This window comes from Durio zibethinus, chromosome 19 (genome assembly GCF_047325235.1).
Source record: "Durio zibethinus cultivar Kanyao isolate XHJ-2024 chromosome 19, ASM4732523v1, whole genome shotgun sequence".
NCBI lineage: Eukaryota > Viridiplantae > Streptophyta > Magnoliopsida > Malvales > Malvaceae > Durio > Durio zibethinus.
Genome location: NC_143180.1, coordinates 2708247 through 2720737, shown reverse-complemented (window position 1 = coordinate 2720737; position 12491 = coordinate 2708247). Strand labels below are relative to the sequence as shown.

General features: G+C 28.5%; 1 protein-coding gene across 1 annotated transcript; it reads left to right on the top strand.

The window, feature by feature from the left end:
- The first annotated feature begins 7078 nt into the window (after nucleotides 1-7078).
- Nucleotides 7079-8979, top strand: LOC111309797 (dof zinc finger protein DOF3.6-like). Its single transcript, XM_022908803.2, has 3 exons — nucleotides 7079-7323; nucleotides 7535-8465; nucleotides 8579-8979. The coding sequence occupies exons 1-3, from the start codon at nucleotides 7273-7275 to the stop codon at nucleotides 8608-8610; spliced, it is 1014 nt and encodes a 337-aa protein (XP_022764538.1). The 5' UTR covers nucleotides 7079-7272; the 3' UTR covers nucleotides 8611-8979.
- Nucleotides 8980-12491: the final 3512 nt, after the last annotated feature.

Here is a 12491-nt window from a genome sequence, read left to right as displayed (position 1 = left end):
TCCTTTTTTTTTTTTAATTTTTTGTTTTGATTTTTATTTTATTTATTTTGTGTTGATTTTTATATTATTTTTATGTTATTTTTTTTATTTTTTATGATATTATTGTTATTTTATATTATTACTACTAATAATTCTTTTAGAAATAAATAAAAAAATAAAATAGTAATAATTCTTTTATAAATAAATATATAAAATAAAAATAAAACTAAAAAAAACGGACCTAAAAAATATAATATGCAAAAAAAATTATTAATAATAATAACTATTTAAGGAAAATAAAATTTTATTACAAGCAAAAATATTATTTAAATTTCACCAAAGTGTTGGAATAATTTAAAAAATAATTTTTGTTAAAAAAATAATAAAATTATAAAAAAAAAGATAAATTATTTAAATTAATCTTTTAAATGTAATTTTTAAAGAAAACTAAAAGAGTTTAGTTTTCTTTAATTATTATAAGTAAAAATAATTTTTTGGATTTCACTATAAGTTGTAATAATCCAAAATTATTTTTACTAGAACAAAGGTTTATATAAACAATATAAAAAATAAAATAATAATAATAATTGATATTTTGAATAAATGTTTTTAAAAAAAGTAAAAAATTGAAATAGTTCAATTTTTTTTTAATACAAGCAAAAGATTAATATTTAGATTTCGTTAGTGAATCGAGACAATCTAAATATTTTTATATAATAAAAATAATTAAAAAATAAATTGTAAATTATAAAGATAATCACAATAAAAATTAATTAATTGATTAATTAAATCCCTTAATTATCACAAAAATAATTTTATTTAAGATCTTATCAGAAAGTTGGGATGATCTTAAAATTTATTTAAAATTTTTAAGATTTAACTGAAGAGTTGGGATAATCTTAAATCTATTCAATAAATTTCGAAAACTCATTAAAGAGTCGAGATGTTCGTAAAATCCTTTTTAAAACAAATAAATAAGTCATCTTATGACGAGATTTCGAGAATTTTGTGAATGGTTAATTTTTTCAAAATATTTTTTAAATAATGATTTTCTATAAATTTTGTCAAAGTGTTGAAAAATTTATAGAATACGAAAGAATAAAAATAATAATGTTAATTTCACAACAAATAAATATTTTTTGGTAAATAGATTTTAAAAAATTAAATTTAAATATAAAAGATTGTGTCATCAAAATTAACAGATTACACATGTTTAATTAGTACAATTACTCGAATGGGCAACATGAGGGTACTAATACATTTTTTACTCATAATCGTACTCTTGAACCCAACCCTAAATTCGTAGATCTAAACCTCTTTTAATAAATCTTAATTAATTTTATGAGTTTTATTAAAAGATAAAATTTTTGGATGATCAATCATACCCACAAAAAAAAAATAATGGTGACTCTAAAAATTTTCATCCAGGTCAAGCGATCGAATTCCTCCAAATGAAAAATCGTTATGACATTTGTTACTCGTATCCCTTGACATATATCTTTTGAAAATATCCACCTCTCCAAAAATCTCTTGAAATATCATTTTCAACACAGTTTCTTGAAAATTAATGAATAATAAAGTTATTTTTGTTGGAACACAACTTGCAAGTATAGTTCCACATGTATTTATTCCAAAATCTTAAATAAATAATTTGAATTTGAACAAATATTATTTGTATAAAAGGGTTATTGTCTATGTATTAAGAGGATAACACTTAACCGGTTAGATTTTGATTATCTAATTTAAAAGTCTCGATTTTGAATTTTCAAATAAAAGGATACTAGAATTTACGGATTAAAATGAATTATCGACTCTCTTTTTTTTGCTGACTGATGTTTTTAAATTTCATCCAATATATTTTTCTTTAGCCATCAATTCAAGCAAATTTATTTATGTCAACTAATTTAAGTTGAATCTTGCCAGCTAATATTTGATGGATTAAAGGGAAAATAAAAAGAGTGGCTGTTAAATTGAGATGTGGGTACTATAGACTTGTTATATAATATTAGTTGTTGGAAGGGATTATCAAATCTAGAGCGTCATATCATATCCCCAACCTCCATTAATTTGATTAGCAGGGTCACTTCTTGCATATATCAAATTAAACGTGCTAAGCTTTCATTATCAATCTCGATTGAAATTGAGTTTTAGCTTACTATTTCCGGCAAATATATATATATATATATATATATATATATATATATATATATACTCTCCATTTGAATTTCACATGCAATTATGAGCGTATTTATGAGAAACACGTTTGTTGTAATTATGAGAAAGTGATGAAATATTTCAAAATTTATCTAAGAATCCAATTGCTGGACGAAAATATTATTTAATTAATAAAAAATTATTTAAAATTTAATTTAAAAATGTTTTAAAATATTTAATTTTTTAAAAGAAAAATTGAGTTGTTGAGGCTCGACAGATAGGGTCGAGCTTTGGGTATGGTATTCAAAAGACTAAATGAGTCGGTTCAGTCGACATATATGTGCATGTATGTGATTTTTTTTATTTGTCTATAAATATAAATAGCAAGCTTTATATACATAGGGATTCTTGACATGCTCTACCTAGCTTGATCATGAATGAAAATAGAAAAGTGTGTATAGAAATATAAAGAAATTAATTATAACAAAAAGATAAGTTTTGGATCTATCCGTACAACGGTCTCAAAACTCATGGTTTTGGAAAATGACCGTAGATTGAGTAATATTGACTGGAGAAATTGAACATAGTAGTTTTCAATTTCCTGGGTATGGTTATTAATTTCATAATTACTTCGACAACAAAACCTTTGGTTTTTTATTAGAGAAGGCAAAAAAACCCAAAACCAATGGGTTTCGATCTAATCTGATATCTTATGGTCGATTTTTTTTTGTTATGAAAATCGGGTATCAGGTAGGGTCAAGTGACATAAAGAAAAATTCGAGGTCGAATTTTAAGCAAACTTGACTCGATTTATATAAATTATTTATTTAATTTTGTATTTATTTATATATATTTAATTTTATTTATATTAAAAATAATATTTTATTAATTTCGGATCTGATGAAATCGGATATAATTTTATACAATATCAAATCAAGTCGAATATAAAAATAATAAAAAATTTATCGAATCAGATCGGAAAGAACAAAAATCTGCTATAACCCGACCCGTTGCCATCATTATTTTTTATAGTATATATGGTGTAAACATAATATTGACTTTGCTGACTATCTTTTTATGTTTTTGCAATTTAGTCCAATTGATTACTTTACTAATAGTACTCCATTTAACTGATTCTTTTGTTATTTGCTATTTATTTTTTACTAATCACAGATTGGTTTTGTTAGAGTTGAGATAATAACAGTTTCAATTTTTTGGGATCGTGGTTTTCCTTCTTATATATATATATATATATTGCATGTTCGGTTATAAAAAAAAAAGAAGCTTTTTCTCATAATTTACTGAATAATACTAGGGGAAAAAAAATAAAAAAGCCTCATTTTATTTGATATATATGTATTTTAAACTCTTAATTTCAGTTATTAGGATTGAAATCTGGATTATTTTAAGTATAAAAAAATTAATTTTAAACAATTATATATTATTCATGAAGGGTCCTTGATTTTGTGCCACCCACTTGAGGGCCATAACCCATATGCATGATTGGTAATTGCAGGGAACTGATCACAATTTCAAGCAAAAAGCAATTGCAGGGACCCCATTCCATGAAACATAATGCGACCAACCATGCCTTTTTTCTTCTTGCTTTTACACCCAAAAAAAAAATAAAATCCAAACACACAAAATGTTACGTGTCTCTTTTGAAATGGAATAAACATAATCATACAAAAATGACTTATTAGTTATGAATCCATACAATCTCATATAATTAAACTTTCAACTTTTCCCGATTGTACATTAATGATTATATTCATTATTGATGATCATTCTACATATAATTAAGCATCACTATATCATTGAAACATTCTTTTGCTCGTCGAATCATTGATTGGGCAATTGCTTGGATAATCACTAATCGATTGATAATTATAAAATATGTTATTTTTGGATAGAGATTTTGAAAGGTTAATTGAATCGAATTTAATCTGATTTGATTCACGAACATTTTTATATGAAAATTATAAGCTGAAGTTAGCATAATTTTGTTAAGCCAAGAGATTTAATTAAACCTAAAAACCATATGTTCTTCTCTCTTACAATCACCTTTCTCCTTAAACCAACCTTAGAATCGATCCAACGGTCCAAATTTCATCATCAAAACATCAAGATGATGCTCAATTTCTCATTTTATGATCCATGTCTCTTACTCCATGGAAGCTTGAACGAAAATTTCGGCCTCATGTTTCATGTGGGACCTTTCGAAGAGCTGTGGTGGTGAGACCAACTTTTTTCACCGACCCAAAGCAGATAGAGAGAAGGAAATGAAGGAGATCATATACTATTACATTACACCAAAATATTAGCACTATTTGTACAAAAAATATTTTAAAACTATTTCTTAGGTTGGCCCCGAAGACAAGAACCTTACAAGAAGGTGTTGTGGGACCCAGTGCGATCTGACGTGGCACGTGGGAAAAGTGAAAATCAACCTGACTTTGAGCATCTGATAAAGACTAATCTCTTCATCCCACACACTACGGCTTGGCCACCCCACCACCATCACCCAATGAAAATCTTTGGTTTTTTTTTTTTTTTTTTTTCTTTTGGTAATAGTATCATGTCTTTCCGTTTTGTTTGAATCTAATTTCCTTTCAAACGATTTTAATAACATATTTTCCGTATAGTTTAATTTCTCATATTAATAAAAATTTTACTTTTAAAATGCGTTTCACAAGATTTAACCTTTAATCAAAAAAAAAAAAAAACGCATCCTTTTATCAATCAGGCACCCATGTGAGTATATCCAATAAGATATGAAATAACTTTAATTCCCCCCCCTTTTTTTTTGGTTAGTCCAAGACCTACGATTACTTAAAAATTATTGGAAAATTCCTGATATGATTCTTGGATTATAGCTATCGTATTCAAATTCAAGAATAAGGATATTTTGGTTAAATCTTATCCATAATAAAGTTTATGATGTTCATATACATAAATGTCTTGCATGATTTGTGTAATATGCCTTTATCAATGGTCTTATTTAAAAAATTATAGGATGTCGGCAACCATACTAATCAAATGGTGTCGTCACGAAACATTCAATTTAAAAGCTTAATTACTTGTTAAAGTATGATCGAGAATAAGCTTTATTCATTAACACATCTATTCATAATTTTTATTCATTAACATATTTTGGTTTGATAATCTATTCACATAAAATTGATCACTTTAAACATTTTAGTCATAGAAATTCTAACATCACGTCAAAATTACTCAACATTTTTTTTTCATTAAGCCAAAGAAATTTATTAAGTAAACAAGAGGCTAATTCAACGAAAATGTTTAAATTAAATCATTGTTTTCCATTCAATCCCTCCGTCACCGTGAACCCTAATTAGATTCAGGCATAATACACTTTTTAATTATTGTGAGAATCCGAATACTCTCTTTTGGATCCAGGAGCGGTTTCAAAGAAAAAAAATTCTTATCATCAAAAACAACATCTAACATCTCACTTGAGGCCTTAGGGCTTTGTAGATTTGATATAAGCTTGTTATAATTTGGTGAAGGGGACTGAGATCCTATCTAGGCCACTTTAATTCTATGACATTCTTTAAATTTTCAGCACAGCTAGTATCCTATTAATTTTGAAAATGATTAATCGTTAAACATATAAGGGTTATTAAAGACTTTCAAGCATTTATATCCATGAGATATGTATTTAATGCAATGAAAAAAATACTTATCAAACAAAAATTGCAAGATAAAAGGTAAAGAAGTGGCATTCACTTAGTTCCAATGAACCAGTTATTTCCTTTTTTTTTTTCTAAAAAAGGAAAAACTTAGATTAATTGATTTCTTTATTTTAACTTGATTTTGCATTGAAAAATAAAATTAAAAAAAAAAGAAAAAGATCTAACGAGAAATGGTCTTTTTCATTATTTTTGTCCTATGAAGATTGACCTTGGTCTACCTTCTAAGCTCTAAGTTCTAACTTCACTTTTAGAAAAGAAATATTGCTCTTATTCGGTTTACTTTCACACTGAATACCATATACAAATTATGATGAATTTATACATGCAAATCCTTTTTTTTATTCTCAAATTGTGATATTTTTTATACCAAAAAATTGTGATGACTTGTATATTAGATAAAATTCTTTGATCATAATAACAAAGAATTATCATTTATCATTTTAATTAAATGGTTCAAATCGCTGGCCAATTATCTTTATCATGGGTTCTTTTCCCATCATTTTCCTAATTCCTTTTTGACTTAAATCTAAAATGAATGTTGTATTGACTTAAAAATTAGAAAATCAAAGTCAGGCAAAGAAAGTGTAAACAATAAATAGGCGATTGAGAAAAAGTGACAAGAAAATGTTGAATGTATCACTATAGGGTTTGCTTAATCCTAGTATGCCTAAAATATTCTATTTCTTTTCACACTTTTTTTCTTGTCTCTTTGGAATTGAGAGAAAGATTGTAGTGGCTCATCTTGTCTTTCATATATATGGAATGTATATTACTTCTTTGCCAAAATCCCATATTGCTAATTGAAAAATACGAAAAATTATAGCAAAAGGGAAAGTTAAAAAAAAAAGAAAAAGAAACTTATATATTTTACATGCAAAAAGGTTAAATAAAATAAAATTAAAAATCCTTAAGGGGACAAACCCAAGAAACAAAGGTACATTCGATTGTGACACATCCACCCGTAAGACTCCCCCACCAAGACCAACTTTTCTTTAAATTTTTTACATTTAAAATATATTCCATTATTAAGTTATTAATAATAAATTATTATTTTATTGTAACGAGTTTCACCTAGGGTTTCCTCTCTTTCTCAAAACATGCATGGCCACTATATCTTTTTCGGGCACCGTAATAATAAAAAAATTAAAAAACAAACAATCAGCATAAACAAAAAATTGAAGCTTACCTACTAAGAAAAAAAATGTTCTAACTCTAAAAAATTTAATAAAACAAAAAGAGAGAGTGGGAGGTGAGAGAAAACAAAGAACAAAATAAATAAACAAACACTGCCTTAAGCTTTCCTTTTATCTTTTTCATTCTCTGCTTCTCTCTTTCTCTGCAACTTCCCTTGTGTTTTGATGTGATTCTCCACCATACCTCCCAAAACCCTTTACAAAAAAGATAGAAAGCTCAAGCTCACACCATGGTTTTCTCTTCTGTTCCAGTCTATCTAGATCCACCTAATTGGCAACAGGTAATGTTTTTTTTTTTTTTTTTACTAGTAAATTTTTAACCCAGATTTTCTTTTCTTTTCCTAGCTAGCTTCTTCTCCAAAAAAGATAATTAAAGATAAATAATATTCCTACCCTTCTCTTCTCTTGAATATACCATTTATTTGATCTTCTTCTCTTTTTTTTCTTTATGTTTTGATATCTTTGTATAATTTTTTTAAAAAAATTCTACAGCCACCAACTCATCAGCAACCTGGAGTTATTACTACTGAGTATCTTGGTAATTCCCAGCTTCCACCAGCACCACCATCTGTTGGTGGTGGTGGCGGCGGCGCAGGCTCAATTAGGCCTGGTTCTATGGCAGAACGAGCCAGGCTAGCTAAAATACCACAACCTGAGGCTGCTCTCAAGTGCCCTCGTTGTGAATCAACAAATACTAAATTTTGTTACTTCAACAATTACAGCCTTTCACAGCCTCGTCACTTTTGCAAAACCTGTAGACGATACTGGACTAGAGGAGGTGCTTTAAGGAACGTACCGGTTGGTGGTGGTTGTCGAAGAAACAAAAGAAGCAAAGGAAGTAATCGATCACAATCTCCATCAGTAGTATCCGAACGCCAAACCGGGTCAAGCTCATCTTCAAGTACACTTGCTTCTAATAGTTGCACTGATATGTTGGGCCACATGAACCCAGCACCACCACAGTTGCCTCTATTACCCCCTTTACATCATCTAGGAGACTATAATTCTGGTGATATTGGGATAAATTTTGGGGGACTCCAGGCTCAGGTGGCGGCGACAGGCGGTGGTACTAATGCTATTAACATGGATTTTCCGATTGGAACTAGCTCAAGTGGTGGTGGGTCGATGTTAACAAATGGATTAGTAGAACAGTGGAGACTGCAACAAGTTCAACAATTTCCATTTTTAACTAGTTTGGAGCAGCCTCCAACCGGGTTTTATCCATTTGAAAGTGAAGGTGTAGTGGAGCCACCAAGTTATCATCAGCTTCGGTCTAAGCCATTGGAGAGTGTGATTACTCAGTTGGGAGCTGTTAAAATGGAAGAAACTCAAGGTTTGAATTTATCAAAGAATTTCTTGGGAATCCCAGGAAGTGATCAATACTGGGGTGGTGTTGGTGGCAATGCATGGACTGATCTTTCTGGTTTCGCCTCTTCTTCTACCAGCCATTTCTTTTTCTTTTTTATATATCTTTACTTCCCCCAAAACCCAATCCAACCGTTTTTTTTTTTTTTTTTTTGGTTCAATTACTTACAGGTTTCATCAAAGAGAAATCAAGTCATAGATAAGGATTTTCAATGAACAACTACTCTAACTTTTGCAAATTTCAAGTTTCCAACCCGAAGACGAGAAAGTGATGATCAATTGGAAAAGGAATCGATCGAATGAATTGCTTGTCACTCCATGATCTACTAAAAGAGAAGACTTTAGAAAATGGTAGATTTCTGCTCTTGAAAATTATTTGCAGTTCATTTTTTTTTGTTGTGTTCTATTATTGTAATGCTCTAAGAAATTAAGTAGGTCTATATGTAATATTCATGCAGAGAGTTTGATCTGACATGAAGATGACAGTTTATTGTTGATAAAAAATGCTTTGTACTAAGTGATTTCCCTTCAAAAATCATATGTGAAAATGCATCCATAATTTTTTTTTTGGGTTTTCTTTATTCATTTGAATTCTCAAATTTTCACCTTTTTTCTTCTATGTGAAGGTTGAAGACTTTCATCATTTGCCAAAATTGAGAAAACAAATTTCCCAAATTACATACATTATTAATGTACAATTTATAGGACTTTAAAAAAAAAAAAAAATCTTGAAACCATATCAAATCTTGATTATTTCTTCTCCTTATTTTAAACTACATTTACAGTTAATTTGATTTACTATACGTGATCAGTGTTAATTACCTTCAGCATTAAAAGATTAGTCATCGAATGAGGTAAGTACTTTCATGTAATGGAATAGTTTTCTATCAAGAAAAACTACTCTTTCCTTTCAATGTTTTGTTTTTGGGTTTCTCTTGGACAATACTTAGGCAAGGTTTTTTAGCTCAAGCTCGTGAGATTTTCTATTAAAAGTGATTAAATAAATACTAAAATCGAAATATTAAGATTATGTGTAAGCAATTTAAATTTTTTAAAATAAGTTTTGACATACTTTTTAAATAGATATTTTAAAATAAAAATTTTAATAGATTTTTCCTGTTAAATAAGTATTAACTAAATTTTAATTATAATTACCTTTAATAAATTTTCTTTTGTACATATTATTGATTTTTTCAGGAATTCTATTAATCTAAAAATTTTTTATTTTCAAAATAAATTTTTATATGATAAGTTTAACGGGAACTTATGTAAGTTCTCTCTCTCTCTCTCTCTCTCTTTTTTTTTTTTTTTTAACTTGTTTGCTTAGACATTATGGAGATAACCCTAGGAAGCACGTATCATGAAATAATTATAGTTTCCACTCACACACCTTTGCTTTTTAGGCCAAAACAGTGAGCAAATTCCTTTTTTTTTTTTTTTTTCTCTGGTGCAGTAGTCTGAAAGGGGTTCAGTCCTTTCAGTAACTCTCCATGCTTTGTTTCATCAACATCAAGCCCTCCCCTTTCAAGCAGTTGAACCCAAAGTCATTTATTACTGCTGCCATAGGGATCACTGATCAGTATTTCAGTTCCCCTTTAATCGTTTTTCTTGGCAATTCCAGATTCCTAGATGTCTCTTGGTCTTACATCTTTTAGGAAATTTAACCTGAGGTTAGTTATTTTTCACCCTCCCAAGAAAAAAAATAATTTTGTCTTGAATGCATCTAAGTCTGTGCCCTTGCCATATTGCCATGCATGCTTTTAAGATAAAAAAAAAAAAAAAACCCAAGATAGAGAAAGAGAAAACAGATTTGACAATGAACGAATTTTAAATGACTACGTAATTTATCGTCGAATTTTTAATTTCAATAATGGAAGATTAATTTTGGTAGTCTAAACTATAATTTTTTTTTAAATAACCCTAGGGAAGTCCTTATAATTTGTTGCTTTGTGGACTAAAATTGAATGATGATGTAATTACAGGAAATTTTAGCAGGAAAGTTTACAAAAAAGAAGATACCGAAATTTTTGTTTTTTGTACAGCAATACGAACTGAGAGTTTGGACATGAGAAAGTTTAAAAATGACAAAACGCCAAAATCTCACTCAAAACCATGCGATGATATTTGTCCATCCATCCAAGATTCTCCATTTTTGTTTGCAAATTCCTAACGAAAGACCAAAACGTAAAACAAGAAAGTATAACAGTTGATCAAGTCAAAAAGTATAACAAGAAAGAACAAACTACATTTCTCAAAGACTTTCCCTTTAACCATTTGTTTGGTTTTCCACATTTTTGTGTCAACGTTTTTAATTATTTGAAATTATAAAAAAATTAATTTTGATTATTGAAATTAAAAATTTAATGTTTTATATTAATATTTAGATAATAAAGATAATGATGTCATTGATAGTATAAAATTATTTAAGTAATTTTATGAGAGAATGGAATCTGAGTTTTGGATCTGCTTTTACAATAACCAAGGCAGCTTACTAACAAGGAATAAAGTCATCTATCAAAAAAGCAGATCTCCTGCTCTCTTTGAGAGCTATAGTTTTTGTATTTTTTTTGCTGGTGGCTGGTGGGATGGAACAAATGAGATATGGATCCAAAATTGTCTATGGAAATTGAGAATTGTTCTAAAAAAAGAAAGGAAAAAAAAATAAATGGAAGAAGAGGAAGAAGAAGAATTGAGCTCGGAAATCCAAGCAAAGGGTGGCTAGTTTTTCTTGTAAAATGTTTGAAAATATTAATGTTGATGGCCACAATGAATTGAAAGTATTTTTACAGGCATGAGATGTTCTCTCTGTTTCCTATGGCAGCTTTCACTTTTGAAACGTCCTTGTTCTCTTTTCTTTTCTTTTCTTTTGCTATGAGATTCCAATCTATGCAATTCCTCTTTCAGTCCCTCACGTTCTTCCACATGTGCTCAATCATACAAGTGTTAGATTCTAGTCATCACTTCTACACATACTTCATTCTATCACTATTATCTTCTTTTTTAATAAATTATTATATCACAATTATCTTCTTTCTCTCTCTCTCTCTCTTTATACAAAATCACATCCACAAATCGAAATTACATGGCAACTTTAACAAGGATGACATATTATGACATTCAGTATAAAAATTAATTAATAAATTATATAAAATTAAATCAAATCCACGTACAATGTTTTGAATGAGGTAATTAAAGTTGCATTGAGTGATAAGTTGCATTATGCGCTTCCATTTTATTCCACCTTCGACATACAATCGATCATATATATATATAATATAATTGGAAGCTTGCGCAATTAAGCACTAACTTTTGTTTGCAATGCATTGCTTTGGTTTAATTCTTTATTATTACGTATATATAGAGTCTGGATAATTACAAAGAACGGTCATAAAAGTGATCAGATTGTTTAATTTTGACTAAAATAGTTAACCCACATTAAGAACCTAGCCCTGTGAACCTCATCAATGGTATCTTGATTGAAGCAAAAGAGGATAATTTGACTGGAAAGAACATTTGTGTTAAGCTTAAGTTCAAATCAAAAGTGGAAATCAACTTGATGAAGCATTATAATGTGCTTTTACATTAATTTTTTGAAGCTGATGATGTGAAATGGGGCTTTTAATTATCAGTCTATTGCAGGAAAAAAAATTACAAAAAAAAAAATCAGCTTATTGGAATGTGATGTCATACATAAAGGTAATTGAAAAGGCTTCTTGGCCTTTCTATCTAATGGGATTGGAATGTCTGGGACATCATAAATTTGCACATCTTAAAATGATCATAAGAGAATATATATATATTCACATATCCCTATTCCTAATTATGTCATTTAAGTTTTTTTTTCTTTTATTAATTGTTAAAGAAAAAAAGGCAATGAATCCTTTTGCCTGCCCAAATTAAATTGTAACTTAGCAACAACAAGAAACCCTTTTGAGAAACCAATTTAAAAAGGAACTAGCATTGGAAAAGGGAGGGGATTCCTATCTTATGCTAGCTTTTGCTTTTTGGTATGAAATTGATTTTGTCATTATGTTCTATAGCCATGAACCTTGTTATGACCAAGGATTGAAAGTAGGAAAAAAAT